The 22,734-nt window shown below is 42.1% G+C and overlaps 2 protein-coding genes and 1 long non-coding RNA gene across 10 annotated transcripts; 2 read left to right on the top strand and 1 right to left on the bottom strand.

Moving 5' to 3' along the window:
- Positions 1 to 41: 41 nt before the first annotated feature.
- GPR161 (G protein-coupled receptor 161) lies at positions 42 to 13,016 on the bottom strand. 8 transcript variants are annotated; one of them, XM_090151241.1, is made up of 8 exons: positions 12,453 to 12,538; positions 11,085 to 11,195; positions 10,573 to 10,984; positions 9,208 to 9,932; positions 7,448 to 7,552; positions 5,057 to 5,188; positions 4,400 to 4,476; positions 3,064 to 3,224 (listed from the first exon to the last, which is right to left on the bottom strand). In XM_090151241.1, the coding sequence occupies exons 3-8, from the start codon at positions 10,938 to 10,940 to the stop codon at positions 3,195 to 3,197; spliced, it is 1,437 nt and encodes a 478-aa protein (XP_090007367.1). In that variant the 5' UTR covers positions 10,941 to 10,984; positions 11,085 to 11,195; positions 12,453 to 12,538; the 3' UTR covers positions 3,064 to 3,194. The 8 variants fall into 8 exon arrangements, with proteins under 8 accessions (XP_090007342.1, XP_090007347.1, XP_090007340.1 ...); XM_090151216.1 differs by lacking the exons at positions 4,400 to 4,476; positions 12,453 to 12,538 and adding an exon at positions 12,902 to 13,016 and having other exon boundaries at positions 42 to 3,224; XM_090151221.1 differs by lacking the exons at positions 4,400 to 4,476; positions 12,453 to 12,538 and adding an exon at positions 12,902 to 13,003 and having other exon boundaries at positions 42 to 3,224; positions 11,085 to 11,174.
- LOC149919815 (uncharacterized) lies at positions 5,199 to 7,441 on the top strand. Its single transcript, XR_016471616.1, has 3 exons — positions 5,199 to 6,027; positions 6,524 to 6,604; positions 7,158 to 7,441. It is a non-coding gene; the product is annotated as an uncharacterized LOC149919815 (long non-coding RNA).
- Positions 13,002 to 22,720, top strand: TIPRL (TOR signaling pathway regulator). Its single transcript, XM_031613123.2, has 7 exons — positions 13,002 to 13,308; positions 15,657 to 15,836; positions 16,679 to 16,778; positions 17,684 to 17,815; positions 18,231 to 18,326; positions 19,020 to 19,082; positions 20,591 to 22,720. Exons 1-7 carry the CDS (start codon positions 13,208 to 13,210, stop codon positions 20,741 to 20,743), a joined length of 825 nt encoding a protein of 274 aa, XP_031468983.1. The 5' UTR covers positions 13,002 to 13,207; the 3' UTR covers positions 20,744 to 22,720.
- The last annotated feature ends 14 nt before the right edge of the window (positions 22,721 to 22,734 follow it).

Raw genomic sequence — 22,734 nt, 5'->3', positions numbered from 1 at the left:
ACTCCTCCCCGCACCCGCTCCCTTCCTTTTTTCGAAAGAGCGCGAGGAAGCGGCACTGCTATTGGCTGGCGCGGGCAGGGGGCGGGACTGCCGACAGCCCAACGGTCGCCTCGGCTGCCCGCTGCTGCCGCCGGTTCCGCCTCAGGCGCTCCAGCCCTCTAAAAGCCGCCTGCTTTTCGCTTGGGTGCCCACGGTTGCGAGGATTTAAAGGAAGGAGACCTCGATTTACTCCTCTCAGCCGGAGAAAGCTGTCTTAGCGTTAAGCTCGGTGTGCCTCCTGACTCGCCGAGACCTCTGGGTTCACTACGCAGCCTTTCTGCGCAGGGACGCGTTCCTCACCACAGGGCTGTGGGCATGGAACGGGCTGCCCGGGGCAGCAGGCATGGCCCCAAGTTCAAGGAGTGTTTAGATTAACAGGAGTATAAACAAACATCTTGGACCGTTAGAAACTTGTTTTTTTCCTTCTGTATTTAAGATGGGGGATATAATTTTACAAACTGTGTGCATTACCACATTAACTTATGGCAAGTGAGAGAACGATGCTGGTAATAACAGAAAAATGGAGAGGCTACAATTTGATTAGCAAAAATGTTAACAACGTTCATACTAAATAATGGATTAGTGAAATGAGCACTGGGAGCCCAATTCAGTACTGGTATGAACAGCTGCAGCCTTGCTGACTTGCCTTAAGACTGAATTAGGCTCAGTATTATTGTGAAAAACATTCTTTTTACAAAACACAGGTGATTTTCTGCACTCACACGTGACATGAACATTTTTGCTCCTAAAAAAAAAAAAAAAAAAAAAAAAACCCAACATTTTTGGCCTAGCACTGACTTCACATCACCCACTTTTGCCCTTTCCACATTCACTGACACTTTCACTCAACTTGTTTGGAAGCAGGAACATGAAAGAAAAGGGATGCAGATAAAATGCTTCAAGCCCTCTGAGGGGAAGCGCGTTCCTTAAGGAGCACTGACCACTATAAACAAGTGCGATTCAAGTATTAATAACAGCAATAATAACCGCAATGCAGGGCATTTCCTAGCAAACAGTGGGACTTGGGTTTTGAAGTGCCCCAAAGTGCCAACTTAACTAATACACAAAGTAAAAAAAATAAAAAAAAAAATACAGGAGTGTGGAGTGTACGCACACACTGCTGCTTAGCACATTCAGCTCTCCATCCAGTCCACAGCTTGTTTCATTCTGCATTATTCAAAGAGCTATCTTATGGTGCTTAAGTATTCTTGCTTTAAGAGCCCATTCTTAATCAGCAAACCATGTACTGAATTTTAAGCATGCAATTAAATCTTATGTGGGAATGTCATGGATTCAGGCTAGTTCAAAGACCAGCTGCTTTATCCACAGACTGATGTAAGCTTGTGCTGAAATGTATTTCTGAGTTGAGAAGATGGACAAACAGGATGTCTAAAATCAGTACAGAGATGAGGCTCTGCTTCAAAACTTATTTTTTTTTTGTTTCTGTACCTTTGAGAAAGTTGCAAGCAGACAAAATTTAACAACCATCCACTTAATTTTTTGACCAGATGTAAACAGTCTGCCTCCCCCAATCTCCAAAGAATCTGCTGCAAAAGCTCAGATCACTTCTAAGAAAAAGAAAAAAAAAAAAAAAACACTTAAAATGAGAGACAGTGGAAATAAATACATGTCCTTGGTCCACAAGTCCATTTGCTACTGACACCCAGCCTCAAGAAATGGATATTCTACTGATCCATCTCCTTGAAATAAACATTAAGGCAGGGCAGTAACTTCTCTAAAGGAAGAAAAGGTCCAGGCTAGAAAGGCACAGAGAGGTTCCTCATGCTGGGCATTCTCATGAGATCTACTTCATCCCTCTTTTCATAACAAATCTTTCCACCCTTGCAGCTGCTTTCTTTTCTGGCTCAACTGTTGCTGCATTCCTCCTCTTTGGCAAGCAAGGCTGATGAGCCCTCTCACACAGGCCTAACAAGGTAAAGTCTGTACAGTGCTTAGAATGTGCAAGGTGCAACGTAAGTGCTAAATGGTCTTATTCTAGAGATTAATGAATTAAAACTCCAAAAAAAATATATGCACTGAGGTAACTATTAAGTACTACATTCTCTCATGATTAAAAAATAACCCATAGAATTTCCTTCTATAGAAAAGATGAATCCTGCATATATGATTAAAGTGGTAATACCTTATTTATGTCCTGTCAAGCTTCCTGCAGCTGTAGGGTGATATTTTAGTCAAAGCAAAAGCACAGAAGAGAGCTGAAGTTCTCAGAGAAACTAAGAACTCTGCAGTGATGTTTTTTTCAAATACTTCTGTGATACTTCCAACGCTGGTCTGCTTTCACCCATTACATCTGGAGAAGCCGGTGTCTCATAAAGCAGAAGCAATATACACTTAAGTTTCATACCTAGCATTCTGACAAACAGCCAGAAATATCTGCTAGCAAGGGTAAGAAGAATAATAACGTACATGAGCTCTCTGTAAAGCTCAATTGTTGTCCCTTAGTGAAATCCATGCTCTATTATTTGGGAAGTAAGACTGCGTGTAGTAACCAATGTACAAGCTCTCATCAGAACATTCAAGCTATCAAGTACAAATGGATGATCCTAATGTTCAGAAAAGGATCACTACAATTACTAAACACTGCACATACTTTTCATTTCTGTGTCAGCTTTGGCCAAAAAGAGACAATGTGATTCAATGGACTAATGATTTGGTTGACAAAACCAGAATCTGTGTTCCTATGCTCCGCGTGACAGGTTTAAGATGTGGCAAAAAGGAGTAGTCCAATAGCACCCTAAACAATAAGTAAATACTGCTGCAAAATGCTGATGCAAGTACCAGAATTCAACTGACATTCATGTGTTCAAAAAACACTGAAAACGTCCCAACGAGGTATCCTGTTTCTGTTCAAACAGTAACAGACATGATAGGTCCTGCTTAGTGGTTTCATTCAGTTACTTCCCTCTGGTTCTTCTGTCAGATATTCCCTTCATCGATGCTCTGAAGCTGAAGTCTTTGGCTAGCGTGGGGCCTGATGCCACGCCGTGTGTTCATACTGCTTCCTGGCAGAGTCCGCACAGGAAACAGAGCTCCTGGTAAAGCACCTTCCCCAAACAAGCTGATTTTCACATCAGCTTCAATAGCTCTTGCTAAACTGGATGCATAACTGTCCAGAGATTTATGAACATCAGCTTTTACATGAAGAACAGAATTCTTTGCAGTTTCTGAAAGGAAAAAAAAACAAAAAACAATAAATAAGAACAAACAGCATGGCTGTGCAAACACATCAGTATTGATTCATTTGTAAAGGTATGACCAATGCCTTCTGTAAAGTAACTACCCTACACAGTGCATTTACCAAGAACATCCATTATTTCCAAACCATTCAATGAACACAAAGCTTCAGCACAAACGTAAAATTAAGTAGAGAAAAATTCCCTCCAATTCAACTGGAAAAAAAAAAAAGAAAAGTGATCTGATGAAACAAAGTGTTTATATACGTATGTTTAATTTCCAATTAAGTGTATGTTGAATGATTTTCTGAACCTGATGAGGGGAAACAGTTTTAAACTAAGAAATGGGAGATTTAGATTACATGTGAGGGGGAATTTTTTCACTGAGAGGGTGGTGAGGTGCTGGCACAGGCTGTCCAGAGAAGCTGAGGATGCCACATCCCTGAAGATGTTCAAGGCCAGGTTGGATGAGGCCATGGGCAGCCTGAGCTGGTGGGTGGCAGCTCTGCCCATAGCAGGGGGATTGGAACTAACTGATGTTCGAAGTCCCTTCCAACTCAAGCCATTCTATGATTCTACTCTATGCATGCTCTTATTATTTCATAATTTTAAAAATGAGATAGGTTTTATCATTACTCAATGCTTTGAGGTATTCTGCTCATTTGTGCACTGACCACAATTATTTATTGTTTATTTATATATTGTTATTATAATTGGTATTATATATTGTTTATCATTATTTAATAAATTCAATCATTCATTACCAAGAATTCTAGTTCACACTCCCACAACAATCAGCCTACCTTAAACTAACCTTGCAACACTTGCAGATCACCACAGTAACACTTTGTTACTGCAGTATCAACATGAGCTGACTGAAAAAAAAGTTGCACATGATTGATCTATTTCCAGCTGTATCTACTAAGAAATGCGGCCAGTTGATAAAGTTAAAAACAAACAAAAATAGAAACAACACAATTATATTGAGATCAATGAAGTCTGTAAATAGAAAGATTTCAAGGCCATGAATGACAAAGTTGAGTGTAGGCAGCAAATGTGAAGCAATGAATTAACAGAATCAAAGTACGAAGGCAGGAAAACATTCTTTGAGAAACATAAAACAGACTGCAGTAGTAGCTAGGTAAGTGGAGTCGCAGAGACGATACCGCTGTGCAGCACAGATGCAGTGCATGAAGGGAATCCCAGCTTCTAACACTTGTCCTTGCCTGTTGCTGCTTCAGAACTGGAAGAAAAACTTGCTCTTACTCTCCGCTGTGCTTGCATTAGGTGTCAAGTCTCTCAAAGTGAACAGTCATTAGATATACTGGAGTACCTCTCCTATGAAGAAAGGTTGAAGGAACTGGGCTTGTTTAGCTTGGAGAAGAGAAGACTCTGAGGAGACCTCATTGGGCCCTTCCAGTACTTGAAGAGAGCATATAAACAGGAGGGGGAAAGACTGTTTGCGTGGGTTGATAATGATAGGACAAGGAGGAATAGTCTTAAACTGAGGCAGGGGAGGTTTAGATATTAGGAGGAAGTTTTTCACACAGAGGGTGGTGACACACTGGAACAGGTTGCCCAAGGAGGCTGTGGATGCCCCATCCCTGGAGGCATTCAAGGCCAGGCTGGATGTGGCTCTGGGCAGCATGATCTGCTGGTTGGTGACCCTGCACATAGCAGGGGGGTTGAAACTAGATGATCATTGTGGTCCTTTTCAACCAGGCCATTCTATGATTCTATGATATGTTCTCAGGCAATTCTAAAGGTCCCGAGAGGCTTTCTGAGAAGGTAAAATATTTTGTTCTGAGTGTTTTCATACTTACCCCTAAGCCCACTTTTAATTTGCTCTACTTCATCTTCAAATGTCACTGAACTCCTTCTTCGCGGAGGACAGACACAATGTGGAAGAGAAGGGCCATCTGAGCTATAGTCTTCAAGAAGCATTGTGTCTGTTCCTGAAACAAAGCAAGTGTTCTCAAAGTGAAAAAGAGCAATGCTCAGATACAATAACAAAATTACATGAAGAGAGAAACCAAAATGTTAAGTAGAAGCAAGATCTTTCCAGTCTGCAAAAAAAAAAATAAATGTCTAAACCCAGCTTTTGTGGGCAAATTTTAGTTTTAATTAAATACTGCACACAAAACAAATGAGGTCAGAGTTTTCTCTGGAAAGGATTTGGAATTCTTTTCTCATTAGTGATATAAAGTCTCAGGTGGCTCCAAAACACTCAGCTTCAGAGATTATAACATCAATAGGACATGATGCAAAGATGAAACCTTACTTTCTGCTAATAAAGAGTAAACCCAAGGGCAACTTCCACACCTGATCAAGAAAGAGGCTAATGATGGTCACCTGAGAGGCAGTCAACTACAGCTGCCAAATGTAACGCTTGTAGTCAGACCAGAATGGAAATCTGAATTGGAGACTTTTTCCTCTACAATTTAGTTTTTGACAACCTATTTCGATTTTCTCAAGTGTATTTTAGTAGGAAAAAAATGCTTGGTAGCTGGGAATAATTTTTGTCCAATTAATTCATTTTCAGTTTGTCAGTCATTTCACCTCTCAGTATTTGCTTTGCACCTTTTTGATGCTGTTTTTCGATAAAACAGTGTTTGAGCACAAGGAAATCATCTTGACATCTCTGCAGTGCTTTCATACAAACAGCAAGACTGTAGCCTAGTCCTCCTTTGTGATGCTGGTGTCTTGGCTTACAAGGGGAAGACAGAGCAAGCATTCTGGGGAGATGACAAAACAACGCTGAGTGAGCAGCCTTCAGAGAAGCCAGTGTTCCAAGGTACAGTTTCCTTATGTGTGATCTTTACCACTATTTTCATGGCATCCTGTGACATGGCACCAGGCCAGAACAAAGAGTCTTCACAGGCTTCTTAACCCCTCCAGATAGTGACTTCACATCCCTCTTCATTCATTTCAAAAGTTTTCATTCCCATATTTATTCTTTTTTGCAATAAGGAAGTGCTCCAGGAAGTAAGAGAAAGATATTGCTTGAAATGCAACTCTAGACAACATACCTCTCCATAGGTTTAATCTTTGTTGACAATTCATCGATAAAAAGTTTATCAGTTCACTATATAAAGTGAAATTTGCGTGTTCTGCCTATGACTCCCTTAAGCACACAATGAGCTGATGTTCTAACACATTAGCATAAAACATAAGCATAAAACACGTTAGCAACTTTCTGTGTTGTTCTGTGGATCAACTGGGGTTTGAGCATGTCTACTGAAAATAGTTCTCCATATATATAGATAGATAGATATACATGATCTCCATAGGTACCAGCGTACAATGGAAGGATGCTACTAGCAAAGTGAAAGATACTTTCTTCTTTGAAGCAGAACTTCTAATGGCCTAAGGTACAAATTTGGTTTGTTCATTTAGACTGCTCAGTATCGTTCCTCAAACGATGGGAACATAATGATTTCAAACAAAAACAGGTTTCACCTGATGTTACTCTCATTTGTAACACACAGTTGCACAATACTCACAGCAGGCATAAAAATACCAGCATAAAATTACTACCTAAATAAAACCCAGCTCCATAGATTTCCTTTAGAAATGCAAGAAACAAACCTCTAGTATCAAGCAATTGTTAAAAGATCTCCCTCTGGTGTCTCTAAAGCAGAACTACTCTTTTAAAATAATTACAGATCAGTGAAGGAGTGGTAGCTGAAATAACTGCCAGAAAAATCTAGTTAGTTTTAGATAGAAAAATCACTGGCAGAAATCTTTCTCCCTTCTCCAAACTACCTTCAATTCAGAGATCTTAAGTAATGACACAATCACAAGCTGAAACCATCTGATGCAGTTATGTTTAGACTGCAGGGTCAGTGTGACAAAGCCTATTACAAACTAGGAATCAGAGAAGCATTCTCCACGTCACTTTGTTGCTGCTTCTTGTGAATACAGGTGAAGTTCAAGAAGAATGACAGAAACTGAAGGAGAAAATCATAAGCAGTATGTCCCATTCCCAGGAAACATTAGCAAGGGAGGGTCATTATTCCTTGCAAGAAGTTATACTGAGAGCAAGGAAGGAAAAGAACTGCAGCGGTTTTGTTGTGACAGCTGGAACAGATGCTTCATGTTTTCCATCCATCAAGAGACATCCAAGTATGTAAACACCGACTATCCCAGAGAGTTCTGCCAAGTTACAAGTGCAAACTCCTGCCCGAGAAGAGAGAACAAGAGCCTTTATTTACCTGAATCCTGTGAACAGCTGAAACCTGTGTCTCCTGTGCTGCTGCTGTTTCCTAATGTCCGCCCACCTGCCATGAGGGCAGTGAGATGAGGGGATAGTCCCAAATCTGCAAAAGAGTTTCATTGTCATTACTCAATGGATGGTTAAGTGGTCTATAAGAGTAAGTACTTATAGTAACACTGATTCTACCACCTCATTTACTCTTGTATCTGTAAAACTTATTGTTCTTCCAGAGTGCACAGCATCTGGACCTTCCATCTTACAAGTAAAATATAAGATGAGCTGCTTTCAAGTATCTTTGGAGTCCTTCCATACGACAAGTCTCTCTTCTACCCACATTATCTCTCTCCCACTCCATTTGCAATTGCATGTTTTATCAGCAAGGCAGGCTGAACTGTGAGCACACAAACCCACAGAGATGGGATCACTTGCCAGACACCTGCTAGCCAGAGAACAACCTGGTAGCCACCAGCAGGTAGGACAGCCCATTAGCATGGCAAGAAATTTACTAGCAATACCAGGGCACTGAGAGAGCTAGCTTCTTTCAAAACCTCGAATATAGAATATGGGAAGAAGGAGAATCTAGGATTCTTACATAAGTGCTGTCTTTGGATCCTGCATAAAGATGTATCTTTTTCTTTTTTTTTTTCCTATCACTGTCCAGCTGGTACGCCCAATACATTTGTAACTATCATCAGTTTCTTATCACTTGGAAAGAGAAATTTTTCCCATCTTTTCCCTCCCACCTCAGTTCCTAGATTCACATCATCTCCTGGATGTAGATTTGGCAAAGGGAGGAGCACTACAAATCTCTTGCAGCTTGTGATGTGATGCAGCTGCATAACTCCTTCCTTTACATGAAGTCTCTTCCAGTGACTCCAGGTTACAAAAACCACAACAGATGCCTTACTATTCTTCCCTTCTATATTTTGGACCTTCCTTCCCAATTAAGTAATTTTAGTTATCATCTCTGCCTGGAACAACCCAAGGAACCATATGAAAATGTCTTATTTTTTGAAGATTCTAAGCAGGACCAGAAAAAGGATCAAACAAAAAATTAAAAAAAAATAATAATAATCAGAATTTCATTGCACTGCTACTTAAAAAAGAAGTTCTGAGCAGCTGAAGCTCTCAGACTGCAACTAAGGGACACGCCAAATAGGTTTACTACTTTACATAGTTCTACAGCGTTTGGGATCTTTACAATCACAAAATCTGAGTTTACAGAAGTACTGTAGTATAGTAAGAGCAGTATAACTTCTGTGAACCCAAGAGTTATAGTATAGAGCTAGTGTGCAGTATAAGTAGCAAAATCATAGAATCCTAAGGTTGGAAAAGACCACTAAGATCACCTAGTCCAACCATTATTCCATCACCACCATGCCAACTAAACCATGCCCCTCAGTGCCACATCTGCATGGTTCTTTAAAATCTTTAGGGAGGGTGATCACAAAACACACTGTCAGTAGTGCTTAAGTCTCAATAGAACAAAATGGCAGTTATGAGAGAAGAAGAGTTTGAGAGAGTAATTAAGTTAATAAAAATAATCTATGTCTCCTCTGGCAGGGAAAACCTTACTGTCCTAAGAGGACAAGGCTATCTCCCACAGAAAATACATTCTCCTTTCAAGTGTCCATGATAAACCAAATAAGATTACTGAAGCCTCCAGAAACATCCCACCTTGTTTACAGAGCTCTGAAACGTGCCAGCTAGACACAGATACGAAGAATTGCTCTTACTGGTATATTAAGAATGTCTTACCTGTGATCCTATTGGAAATGCTGAATAACCTTGAGGTCCTATGCCGCTGAACAAACGACTCACGATAATACCGGTCCCCAAAGCACATTCCTAATAGTTCCTTGCGCACTGTTTTGTTCCACAGTCCATAAATTAACGGGTGGCAAATGGCACTGGAAAAGGACAACCACGTAGCTAATGTCTCCAAGGCAGGGGAAATACTATTTTTTCCCCAAAGTGCCTCTGATGTAATTACTACCATGTAAGGTCCCCACGTAATAACAAAAGCACCGATGACAACCAAGATGGTTATGAAAGCTTTGCACTGGTTGGCAGAGTAGACAACCCCTTGGAAAGCGTTCCTTCGGCTTCCTGAGGAGGATGTGGAAGTGCTGGAGTTCTTCCTCCCGTTCCTCTGGGAGTCCTCCTCCACAATGACAACACTGCCACAGTGGATTTTGCGGGCTTTAATCCTTGCCACACGGAATATGAACCCATAGCAGATCATCATGACCACGAAAGGCAGCAATGCACACCAGACCTGCCAAAAGGCAGTGTAACCAGCCTCTTTGTGCCACGCTGCTACACACATCCACTTGAACTGGTCAAACTCCAAAGATGACCAGCCAAAGAGGGGAGGGAGGCAGCCAATGAGGGAGTGTAGCCACACATACACAAGAGCCACCACTGCTCTGTTGCCTGTAATCTTCATTGGGTATACCATAGGGTAAAGGACAGCATAGTACCTGGTGAACAACAAAAAAAAGTCAACAGGAGCACAAATCAAGAACAGCAAAAAACATATTTTAATGATGTTGATATACGGCTCTTTTCTCTAAAGTTCAACATACGCTTTTCTATAAACCTCAAGGCGAATTATTTTTAACAGGAAGACTGTTAAGAGTAATTGAATGTAAGAATACAGAGCTTTGCAGGGAAGACTGTAAAACTGGGCTGAAGACACACAGAACTATTAAATCATAGAATCACAAGGTCGGAAAGGACCTACAAGATCATCCAGTTCAACCATCCACTCATTACCATTGCTATCACAAGCTACTAAACCATATCTCGTAGCTCCTCATCCAGATGCCTCTTACAATCTGCCCTTGGTGTGAATTTTAAATTGTTACTTCTTGTTTCTCAAGTAACATATTACTACAGCATTGTTTCCTTTAAAAATAGCTAGATGCACGTCAGCTTTTTATATGATCAATTACAATGCTTTCTTCTGCTCTGTGTGAAAGTTTCACACTGAAGGAAAACGACATTGCAACTGCGTGCAGTGTCATCCAAGCAGTGCTTCTCCAGCCTGCAAACAGCCAACAAGTCACCCTATGGAATGACTGAGCAATTGGTTAGCCCTCATTACAAAAAGCCACTTACCGGTCTATGGCTATGAGTCCAAGAGTAAGCATGCTGGCTGAGCTGATGAGCATGTAGAGAAGGGCTGAGAAATTGCACCAAACAACTCCAAAGATCCATTCCCGCCTAATAGAGCTGGTGACAACGAAAGGCAGCACCAGGACAGAGAGCAGGAAGTTGGAGAGGGTCAGGCTGAACACAAACTTGTTGCTCAGCGTGAGAAGGTAAGACTTCCTATAGAGGGTGACAACAATGATGAGGTTGCCCAAACAGATGAAAACGGCAATGACGATTATAGCAATGGCTTCAGTGACTCTGACCGCGCCGTCCTCCTGCGTGGTGAGGTTCCTCAGGCCGTTCCCATTGCTGAGGGAAGAATTGCTGCTCATGGTCAGAGCGAGCAGAGCAGGAGCGGCCAAGACATGCTGAGCACCTAGAAGCAGAACAACACCGCTTAGCAATTTTCCAGCAACATTTCCTCACACTCCCTCCAAAGATTGGGAACTCCTTTGTCTGCATCAATTAAACCTTACCTGTAGGACGCAGGAAACCATTTTAGGTAGGAAACCAAAGGGGCAGGAGATTGCCAATGGATACACCAGAGGTCAGCAGCAGAGCCAAGCCTAGAAAAGGGAAGAAACTATCTGAAAGACAGAAAGAGGCAAGTGGAACAAGAGGAAACAAAGAAAGTTAACACACTTAATTAATAGATTTTCTAAGTATTTTTATTTTTTTCCTAAGCCATACCAGCCAGCTGTATGTCTAGCCTGGAAGAAATAAAAAGGATGTAACTAAATCTTTGATTACTTGAAGGAAGGTAAGCATTTTTTTTTTTTTAAAGTTTGGCCAGTTGATCTTCATTGTTATGCTGTGTTTTGCATATACAGCATCTGCTGGTGTCTGTGGATGTCTGGCTACTCATACTCATATCCTGCTGACTCCTTCTTAACAATTTCCAAGTAATGTCCAAAGGCTCAGGGATCACTGCATGTATTTTCTCAGTGTACTCCCTCCACGTTCATCATCACATTAGCTACAACAGCAATTCTAACGCAACACCGAAGGCCTGGCATAAAGAACCCATCAGTACAAAGGGCACAGAAGACAGCTGGCATTAAGCTGTAGCCCACCCTCCAGCAGTACCCACAAACCCTTACTCTCGTGAAGTTTCAGTGCTCAGCACCCAGCCTCCTGCTTCACCACCCCCTTTGGTCAAATCTCTACGTTCCCCTCAGCTCTTCAGCCCCTTCTCCCCACTACCTCCAGCCTGTGCTCCGACGACCTTCATCCAACCCCACCACCCATCCGCAGCGCAACACACCAGAACAAATAACGTTAAAAGTGCAAATACAAAAAACTAGAAAACAAGAGTTTGATTTCAACTTCTCAATGCAGAGTTACTATTCACACCCCTAGGAGACAGAGGGGCTGAAGTTCCCTCGCCGTGACGGTGCCCACCTGCATCCCCGGCGGACCGGGAGCGCTCGGGGCACCTCTGTCTCACCCGGGAGACTTTCGCGGCCCCGGGAGCGCCGTCAGGCCGCAGAGCCATCTTTTACTCATTTTTTATCCGTGCTTTCTCCTACGACTCTCACCGAAGGCGCCGCGGGGCCACGCTTTACACCGCGCAGCTCAGCTCTCCTCGGGGCATTCGCCGCCGCGCGTCCCTCGGGGCTGCCCCGTCCCGCCCCACCCCGCCCGAAGGAGTACGGCACCCCAAGGCCGGCGGGCAGCGCGGGCAGGGCCGGGGGATCGCCTCCATTTTGCCCCCGCGCTCCCTCGGCAGCGAACAAAGGCCGGAGGGGAGAAGCGAAGGGAGCGCTTCCCGCAGGCCACGCCGCGCATCCCTCGCCTCACTCGGTTCCCGCCCCGTCCCGCGCGGCCGTACCGCACGCACTCACCCGCCGCCGCCGCCGCCAGGGCGGGAGGTGTCGGGTGTCGGCGGCCGAGCCCCGCCATGCCCCCGCCCCGCGCTCGCCCCTCTCCCCACCCACCCGCCGCCTCCTTTCTCTCTCTCGCACCGCCCCCGCCGCCGGGTGCGGGCTGCGGCTGGAAGGGTCCGACCCGCGGCTACGGCCCGGCCCCGCCGACGGCGCACAGCCGCGGGCCGGTTTTACACAGGGAGACGTCAGTGGACACAGCGAGGGGCAGAGCGCGGCCAACCGCCCTCACAGCCCCGAGCGTCGGCGCACCGCCGCGCAGTCGGGCGGAGGCTGCCGCTGCCTCCTAGGGAGCGCAGCACGGGTGTGGCCGAAGGCACGAGGGACAACCGTGCGCCGCGCCCGCCTGTCCTTAGCGCCAACGTTCCCCCGCAACCACGCGGGACTTAGCGCTTGCCGCGCTGTCACACCTGGTCACTTTTAAGGACCTCCCCCCGGCCGGGCGCCGCCAGGAGTGGGGCACAGGCGGGAGAGACGCGCAACCACCGCCCGCACAGCGCCGCGGCACGCCGCTGCCGCACGACTTCCGGCCTGCGCGTGCGGCGCCGCTCTCCCGGAAGCGGAAGTTCGGTGAGGCGGCGGTTGCGGACAGGCGCCGTTGCCGTGAGGGGCGCGCGGCCGTAGCGGAGGGGCCGGGAAGGGCGGGCGAGAGTGAGCCGCCGCCGTTGTCCCTTCCGGCCTTCTCCTCGGAGAAGGTCGCGCCCTCCGTCGTCGCCATGCACCCCGTTTTCCAGAGCAGCCGGCGCGACTTCACCTTCGGGCCGTGGAAGCTGAGCGCCGTCTGCACGCACATCATGAAGTCGGCGCAGGCCGAGAGGTGAGGCGGGAGCGGGGCGCCGCGGGGCCGGGAGCCCGCCTGTGGTAACGGGATAGTCGGAGGTACCGCCGCGTCTGGGAGGGGAGGTGTTGTCCGAACACAGCGTGCCCAGCACCTCGGGCATCTTATTTTGTATTTTTCCCTCTTGAAGAGTCTGGGCTGGTTTCGTTTACGGGCGGCTATCAGAATCTCGATAGTGACGGCTGTCGGTAGTGGAGGTCCGGCCCTCAGCTGTCAGGCACCCGCCGCTGACTGGAAGCTTGATTGTCTTGATTATCTTTTAAGGACCGTTAAGATGCTTTTATATGTGGTGCGCATGCTCCTGTAAGTTATTTCATAATAACATAAAAGACTTCATTAAAAATTGATTGTTTGCTTTCTCCTCGCAGCAGTAATTTCCACTGTTGTCAGACTGTTGGATGAAGCACTGCTGTGTCAGCACTGAGTGCTTAAGTCAGATTTGCTAATGTGGAGCCAAACAGTTGAGCTATTAGGACCCAAGCTGACCTCGGTGGCAGCTGAGTTTGACAGATAATTCTAGGCTTCCATTTCCAGAATAAGTATGTGGGGAGCTGTGAAGGAAGACTTCAGTTGTGTTGCCCTCAGTTTTTCTATTTGCGTGAGTCCATTATCATGAAGTTTTACGCTTCGTTTCTGCATTATAAGAAGCCAAGTAAACTTCATTTTTTTTTTCGGTATTATAACGGCATGATGCTTATTTTTTAAACTGCACATCTACCTCCAAACGTGTGGGAATGGTGTTACTAACTCTTGTTTTTATTCTGTGCTCAATACATACAGTAATCTTCACTAAATGCTTTTCCCTAATGATCCTGCAGTTCTTGTAGTTGCAGGTAAGAAAACTTGAATCCCGTATTTTACTGATTCCTCTATGAAGAGGATTCAGCATTCAGTTGAGCAGTGTCCGTGTTCTGCAGGAAAAGAAGGACTGTTACTGCAGTATACTCCGTTTTTCTGACATGTTTGTGAAGACGTATTTCACAAAATGCTGTCTCTTAAAAATGAAGATCTTAGGAATAAAGTTCAGGAGAACATTAACTCTTTTCTTTAAGCAAGAGATAGAGCTGAACTGCCAGTCTAGAAATCAGGCTACCTGCTGTACACATCTTTTTTTCTGCTCAGTTTCGTTCAGTGGTAGCTATTTTAAATTAAGCAGTTGCCTCTATAACATTTTAGAAGTTACCTTTGTCCTTTTAGATGATTTTCAGGGATGCTGAGATGATCACAATGTGATGAAAAAGGTAGAAAAGCAAAGGTATAATGGTTATGGTACAAGCTCTATAATCTTAATGAATAAGGTACCTAGTGGTAGGGGGGGAATGGTGAAAGTGTATAAAGCATATATTTTGCTAAACAGTGTCTGTGTGTGTATAGAGCAATGCGTGTATATATTTTTATACATTGTATGTATAAAAAATGATGTAAAACAAGAAGTGAGCTGGAATGGCTTTATATTCTCTGCAGGGATTGTATTTATTCTATTCACAAAGTTCAGCTGGTTCCACAGCTTTCATGATTGGAGGTTATGAATACCAGTGTGCATTTTCTACAAAGCTGGGAAGTCAGTAGAGCAGTAGAAACACAGAATCATAGAATGGCCTGTGTTGAAAAGGTCATATACAGTGGTCATATAATTTCAACCCCCCTGCTATGTGCAGGGTCGCCAGCCAGCAGACCAGGCTGCCCAGAGCCACATCCAGTCTGGCCTTGAATGCCTCCAGGTATGGGGCATCCACAGCCTCCTTGGGCAACCTGTTCCAGTGTGTCACCACCCTCTGAGTGAAAAAAATTCCTTCTAATAACTAACCTAAGCCTAAAGTAGATGTGTGTTCTACTTTGTGCTTTTAATATGCTCTGCCATGGTTGTTTTCAGGCTCTGTTTTGTACCAAAGATGGTAGTATGGGCCGCTGTGCAATGAGTTTAATCTTGCTGATAATAAGTACCCTTTCATAAAACTTTCTGACCATCTGCAAAAGTAGTTCTTGGATTATCCAGAGGTTTGTCTGCAATAGGCTGAAAGCTGATACTTCATCCTTGTAATCTTTTTTATTTTTCATTATTTATTTATTTATTTATTTATTTTAATCCTGTGTGAGGTTTTTTTACTCTCCTGATAGAGAAGTCAAGCTTTAGGAATAACCTTACAGTGGAAAAGTCACTTAAGATCAGTGATTCTGTAACTCATGTCAAATGATTAACTGGGAAGGTAACAATGTTTTTAAGGCATACTGATTACTGCGGTCTAGAAAATACTTCTAAAGAAATTGTTTTCACTCAACTATGGCTGACTGATGTCTCCTTATTGGACTGCTATTTTTCTTTGCAGATTGGCTGAAGAATTACATATGCCTTCCCTGCCAGAGATGATGTTTGGAGATAATATTTTGAGAATACAGCATGAACGTGGTTTTGGAATTGAGTTCAATGCAACAGATGCTTTAAAATGTGTCAATAATTGCCAAGGTATGATCAAAGTGGCTTGTGCAGAAGAGTGGCAAGAGAGCAGGTACAGTATTTTATCACCAGTGGGCAAGTATTGGTGTGTTGTATGCAAAACTGTTATAGAGTAGTTAAAGCAACAGACAACTCCTGAAGACCATGTTGTATTTAGTTCTGCCATTGATGCAATCAGTGTGTAATGGCAGAAATCACTTTACTTTATTTTTCGCCATCATCATCTTATCTGTTACTCAGTGTCAGCTGCATTTTTCAGTTGCTTCCTGGCTTTCTTCAAACTTACTGCATGTTTAACACGGTTTAGTTCTGTTTATGTTTATTCAAATTCATGGGGGCTTACATGTTACAAGAGTGTGTGTACTGCTGTGTAAAAGTGCAAAATGGCTGTTGTTCAACATCTCAGCCTTAGGACTATAGCAGGACAATCACTGTGCATGAGAACTTGTTGTACTGTTTAGTATTTACCAAATGAGTGGCAGAGCTCCTAGGAATAAGTCAAGGAGAGAAGTGAAAGCTGTCTTAAAAACAGGTAACGTTGTTAATTATTGCTGTGTGTTGTCAGCAGAATTATTTCTGTCTATTACTGAAGAAATGATTGTGAACTAAAAACTTTTCAGCAGCGCTTAAAAGTCTTGATTTTTGCCTCATAAGCCTGAGGCAGTGTTAGCAAGAGGAATTTGGGTAATGGTTTTCTAATTCCTTATGATAACAGCTGTTGTGGAAGAACCAAAACTGTGTGCTTAAGTCTTGACATCATCAGTACAGTACAGTACAGACAATACTGCTCTTTTTCTCAAATAGTTAGGGTGTGGTGTGAAAATCATAAAAACTTACGTTGTAAGTTTTTAATAATTACTACAAAGTGTGCTGTATTCTTTTTCACTTCTTGAGGAGTGAGACTGAGCACACTAAGGAAGTTGTCAAGCCTTATGATTGGACTTACACAACTGACTACAAAGGAACATTGCTGGGAGATACTGCAACACTAAAGGTAAGCATTTTTCCCTTGTTGCATGTTGATTACATTTTGTTTCAGTGAAACACAGAGCACTTTTTTTGAAGCTGTCAGTAGGCTTTTATAAATTTTTCATGGTTCTTAGTTTCTGACTTCAAAGTATACCTTGAGGTTTTTCATGTTTCTCATCATATTCTCTTAATCAAATCATGGCTTATTCAAAAAACTTCAGGTTTGGTGGGCGGGTTTTTTGTTTTGGTTTGGTTTGGGGTTTTTCCTCATTTTTAAGTGACAGGCCCTCCCTTGACTTTATTTTAAAATAAGGCTGAAGTTCCCAGCTTCTCATTACTGTATACAGATTGCTGCTACTAAGCAGGTAATCTGTATTACTTCACTAAGATTGTGTTGGTTACAGATCACTAGAATTGCTCTGGAATCAAATGTGCAGCATAAAAGTAAGCTGTCTTGTTGGCCCATGGTCTTTAGGCAGCAGAAATGTATGAGCACATGTAGAGCACAAGATGGAAAAAGCTTGATTTCTGAGGGAAGTCTTTATTGGAATTCAGGGTTTGCAGTTGGCTAGAAATGCCAATTGCATAGTAAACTGTTTGCAACCCAGAAGGTTTCAAACACACATGAAGCATGAGGCATCTTTGAATATTTCCACATTCAGCTTGCTGCTGAAGGCTACGAAACCTGTACTCAGATGACTTGTTTATTTAGAACTTTCCATTCTTGGTTCTTGCTTTGCTCAATGTTTTCTCTTGGAAACTTTGGCTTCAGTTTTAACTTTGCCACTTAGAATTTTGGATGTATTAAGCCTAGTGCTCTGGAAACTTTTCCCTTCAGAAAGCTAGCAGGTGGAGGATTTTAAAGATCAGGACGAACTTTATGCAGTTTGACAGCAAATTAGTATACTAACTATTCATCTTTTTCTTGAGGTTGTTCCTACAACAGAACATATAAATACAGAGAAATTGAAAGCCAGGGAACAAATCATGTTTTTTGAAGAAGTACTTCTGTTTGAAGATGAACTTCATGATCACGGAGTGTCAAGTTTGAGTGTAAAAATAGTGAGTACTGAGAGGTGAATACAAGAGGCTTGGTGACCCAGCTAGCTGATGGAGCACAATGTAGTAACGCCTTTGCATTTTATTCTTTCTAGAATTTAAATTTAAAATGAAAATTTCTTTATTCTTGCTTTTAAAATTAGAGTTATTGAAAACGGTTATCTTAATCTTTTTGTTGCTTGCTTTAGGGAGCTTGTCAGTTGCTTGTCTGTCTTCCTTTCTGCATCCCTAGGCTCTTCAGAAACAGCCTGCTCTGCTGCAGGCTGTGGTAGCTGTAGTATATCACCAACCCAAGTTAGGAGTTTTACTACTGAAAGCTCACTCATGTAGTCTTCCATTGTGAATTTCTGACACAAGTAAACACGTGGCTAAAGTAAAACTTTGTAATATGCTGAATGGCACATCTCTGTATTTCCAGAGAGTCATGCCTTCCAGTTTTTTTGTGCTGTTGAGGTTTTTCTTGCGAGTTGATGGAGTACTGATCAGGATGAATGACACGAGGCTTCACCATGAGGTAAGCCCTCATTCACCATTATAAATGTTTTCCAGGTGCTCACTTGCAGTACTGCTTTCAGAAAAGAACTGCTGATATTCCTGTACTTCAATACTGATGCTTTGGGGCGTAGAGGTTACCCAAACCGAACTTACAATTTAATTTTGTTATGGTAGTACTGAAGTAGCAGCCAAGTGCTAGGTATTATATGAGGAGAGTAGCCTATAGCTTATGCTAAATAATGATTTAAATATATTTGACAGACACAGAGAGGCAGTACAAGTCAAAAAAATAGACAACAGTAAATGGTGTGATGTTGTTGTTAAGGGGTTGGGTGGGTTTTTTTGATTTTGGCTTGTATTATGACTGCAAGTTTAACCTTGCAGAGAACTACCTATGCTATGCTGAGTTGAAATATTCGATAAATAAGACAGAACATAGCAGGTTTGCTTATTTTGTCCAGCTGATAATGAAGTGATGCAGGAGTTCTGAGAGAAGGCTGACAAACACATTCAGTCATACATATTCAATCATTGCATGCAAAGAGATAACTCTTGGAAAAGATGGCATTGTCTTTGGGAGTGTGAATGTATGTTACTGCTAAAGATCCATGATCAGTCACATTCAAATGTTTCCTGAATTCAGTGTTTTCACAGCGCTCGTTTTGCACTCTGATAATTTTGTAATAACTTTTTGTAATTCTTTTCCCTTTAGTCTGACAAGGCTTATATGTTGCGAGAATATACATCGAGAGAAAGCAAAATATCAAGTTTAAAGGTACTACATTTTTAACGTTTTCCTTGTCTGCTTTTTAACATTCTTTTATGATCCACAAAGAAATCGCTGTCTGTCAGTAATCCTTTTGAAAGGTTGGTAATCTAAGCAGGGAGGAGGTCCTTCTGTGTGTGCAGTTTTTATTTTAGGGATTTCAGGATAGACTGGCCTTTGTAGCTGACTCACTGATCACATTTACAGTATATGGGATTGGGTTAATTTTTCTACTTTTAAGTTAACAGTTGTTTTCATTACTGTTTTAGAACTGTTCAGTCACAAAATCAGGTAGTGCATTTCCCGTGATGTTGAATTTCAGCACTGGCTGTGTGCTCACAACCTGTACTAGAAGTCAGAATCTGTTTGCTGCTACAGATTCATTTGTTTTTTCTCAGAATAATTTCAACAGCTTATCTTAAAACCCAAGCAGTAGCTCAGAATCATTTCCAGTTGAAATGCTGACTTGTTATTCTTTACGCAATGTATGATTTTTAGGTACTCTCCTTTTTTTCTTCACCTGTAGAATGTGACTAGTGTGATACAAACATTCTGAGGGAATACTTTTGCACAGTTATTTTCTCCTTAAGGAAAGGGACAGCTTATCATTTTTCAGCAATATGCAATCCCTAATTAAGGCAATTAAATCAGGCATGGTCTTTCTGATAGTTTGGTGGCTTTTGAAATACAGGTAGTTGATTTAGGTTTCATTTTAACCTCATACTTCATATTGCTTTTCTGTTCCTTAGATCAGCTTCAGTAGGTAAAGGAGAAAAGAATTCTCAAGTCTGAATTAAATGAAGTTGCAGTTCCTTGCATGTTAGGGGTATCTGACAGGCTGTATTTAAATAGCTCTACGCTTCATGTTTACGGGTTGTTGTTAGAAAGTTGTGCACTCAGTGTAGGTTGTGGTTGTTTTCTTTTGTCCTGACAAATGTCTGTGTGTGAAGCTACATCATCTGCAGGAATCTACAGGGAAAGATATTAATGAACTTAGACCAACTAATTTCTTCAAACGCGAAATTAGAATCCATTCAGTTAATATGCCATATAAATAGCTAAACACTATCTGTGGTAGACTTCTTCAAACTAAGACGTATGTTGAGATATCAATATCAATTATCAGTTGTTCCAGGGAGTGTATAGCAATGACCAGAAGACATTAAACATTAAATACCTTGTGGCCATCCTGGTCTCATCCAAAATTAGACTCTCAAAGAGATGGTGTGCAGCACTGAAATTGTGAACATTGTAGATGTTCTGGAACATCTCTGACTTTTGTGTCAAAATAAAATCTGCTGCTTAGAAATATGAAATACTTTTCCTTAACCTACTGATTGTACTCAAGTAAGAGATCGTATGTGTTATATTTGAAGTAATAATCTAAATTTCTCTGTGCCATGTGACTTCAAGGAGTTCAAATCAGGTAAAGTTCAGCTGTCCATAAGTATTTGTTTTTTAAAATCCTTTTATTTCCTTTTTGTTCATTCATTTCATCTAAATTTTTTGCTCCTTAGCATGTGCCACCTTCCCTGTTCACGGAACCTAACGAGATCTCTCAGTATCTACCCATAAAGGAGACAATATGTGAAAAACTAGAATTCCCAGGGACGCTGGAATCTAATAATCCGGAGGCATCACTAGAAACAACATGTGTTAAGTCAAAATAAATGTGACTCTATATGGACTGAATTAGACTGGAGATGGTGTGATCATGTAGGCGTTACTGGGGGGTGCAGTTTCACTACTAGTGGAATAAAGAATTTGGCTATTTTTTCTGTAGCCCTGAAAGAAAACAGAACTCATTTCAAGAAGGTTTTGCTAATGTTTGTTCTATCTTGGGTGGTTTTTTTTCTTTTAAACCTGTATCTGGAGTTAATGATAGAGCGGTGGTAAATTACAGTCTTCAATGGCACTGGAGATGGACTTTCACAATGGAAGAGTGTGGGTTCTGCTCATTTCACCAGTGAGGCAGGACTATTGCCTGGGCCCTTCAATGCAAACGTTTCCATGAAAGATTTTATTAGTCTCTTGATATCTGAAGCAGCAATATTAGTCATAAAATTGGCATAATTTTATTTCTATGAAGTAATCATCTATAGTAAAAATTGTTAAATAAAATTATTCTGCGTATGTTTTAAGCTTTCAGTCCTAAGAGATGGATTTTTGCTTGGCTTCTACTTCAGGCTGATAACCCATCGAGTTACTTCTTGGCTGGGGAGAAAGGACATTGATTGTCTTCAATCCCTCCAAGATGCTGGTATTTGCAATTTGAGAAAGAGGAGCTTACATAGCTTCAAAAGGATGCTAGCATGTATTCCAGATGCATATTTTTGGTTTATTTAAAATCTCTAAGTTTTAATATCAATAGGAGTGTGATCACATGTGCAGTCACTATTCTAACTTCACATTTTGTGGATTAAACTTTAAGTAATTCTGTTGCTTTTGGAAATCTTAAATTACATCAATGGTTTGGTCTAAGACTGGGGGAGTTAAACAGCCTTGTCTAAGTTTGCTGCTTACACTCAGTGAAGTGCAAGAAGCTGAGGACTGTAGCAAAAAGCAGGCTGGATAAGCAAAAAGGGTCGGATAAGAATGTGTAAATTCTGATGTCCTGGACTGTTTTAATTAAAAATCTTCATAGTCTACACTGCGTATCTTCAAACAAGTTTTGGGGTTTCAATTAATCATGTCTTTTGAGAAATGGTTTTCGTTTAAGGACAATGCTGATGTTTTTATTTAAAAAAAAAAAAAAAAAGTGCTCTACTATTTAAGTGACTGCACTTGTTTCCTAAAGACTGTAGTGTCAGGACAAAGCATTTATCTGGCTGTAAATGAATGCAGAGTGGAAGTGATCCATATTTGTCTGGAAACAGAATATTATTGAGGTCCCCTCCCATGGTAGCAGGATATGAGCAGAGAATGAAAAGGAAGGGAACAACAGAGTGAAGAGACAGTTTGTTGGTAGGAGCAGATCAGGGCACTTTTCCTCTAAGAATTTACCATTTTATGTGCCTTATGGGCTTATAAAAGCACATCTAAAGCCAAAGCTGGCAGTGATTGAGAGGAGAGCTGATATGCCAACATGAAACCATATCTGCATTCATTAATGAAAACTACAGTTTGGGTTTATTCAGTGATGCAATAGAAGCTCCACTGAGCTCAAGTCTGGCTGGGGGGGACCTATGGAACTGACAGCTGGCATTGAACAGGGTGCTCTGCATGTTTAGTTGATGTGTATTTTACCTCCTCCATCGTACTTATAATCTGTGACCTATTGATGCAGTTGTCTTGAATGGACTTGAATCCTGAATATATAGCTCTGATATCCATCTGTTTTGGGTGCTGTGCATTTAAGTGGAACACAAACATTGGAGAAATCACAAGGACGCGTTTAGAAAGTCAGTTACCACGAAGTAGAACACAGAAACGCCGTTCCTGCCTCTGTTACACCGCACAGATGATCAGGAAGCAGCGAGGAAAACTCCGGTACAGCTTCGCCTGAGAAAGGTACAGCTGTGGATACGTACTGCGGATACGTAACGCTGGGAGGAGGGCGCGGGGTGATTCTCCGGCTGTTTTGTAGCGAGCCGAACATACGGCAATTTATATTCCCTCTCGTATGTTAATAAACAAAATATACCTGACGTTTCACAGCCCC

The sequence above is a fragment of the Phasianus colchicus genome, chromosome 1 (assembly GCF_987193195.1).
Source record: "Phasianus colchicus chromosome 1, bPhaCol1.hap1.1, whole genome shotgun sequence".
NCBI classification, from domain to species: Eukaryota; Metazoa; Chordata; class Aves; order Galliformes; family Phasianidae; genus Phasianus; species Phasianus colchicus.
The sequence above is the reverse complement of the archived record's forward strand: the minus strand, read 5'-3'. Positions and strand labels throughout refer to the sequence as shown.

Excerpts from the sequence above, each read along its gene's own strand:
- GPR161 (XM_090151216.1), bottom strand. The coding sequence starts at position 10,940 with ATGAGCAGCAATTCTTCCCTCAGCAATGGGAACGGCCTGAGGAACCTC. Across the intron at positions 7,553-9,207 it reads CATTTCCAATAGGATCACAG|ATTTGGGACTATCCCCTCAT; the intron begins GTAAGACATTCT and ends ACTCTTTTGCAG. Across the intron at positions 5,189-7,447 it reads CAGCTGTTCACAGGATTCAG|GAACAGACACAATGCTTCTT; the intron begins GTAAATAAAGGC and ends GCTTTGTTTCAG.
- TIPRL (XM_031613123.2), top strand. The coding sequence starts at position 13,208 with ATGCACCCCGTTTTCCAGAGCAGCCGGCGCGACTTCACCTTCGGGCCG. Across the intron at positions 16,779-17,683 it reads GAGATACTGCAACACTAAAG|GTTGTTCCTACAACAGAACA; the intron begins GTAAGCATTTTT and ends CTTTTTCTTGAG. Across the intron at positions 19,083-20,590 it reads GCAAAATATCAAGTTTAAAG|CATGTGCCACCTTCCCTGTT; the intron begins GTACTACATTTT and ends TTTGCTCCTTAG.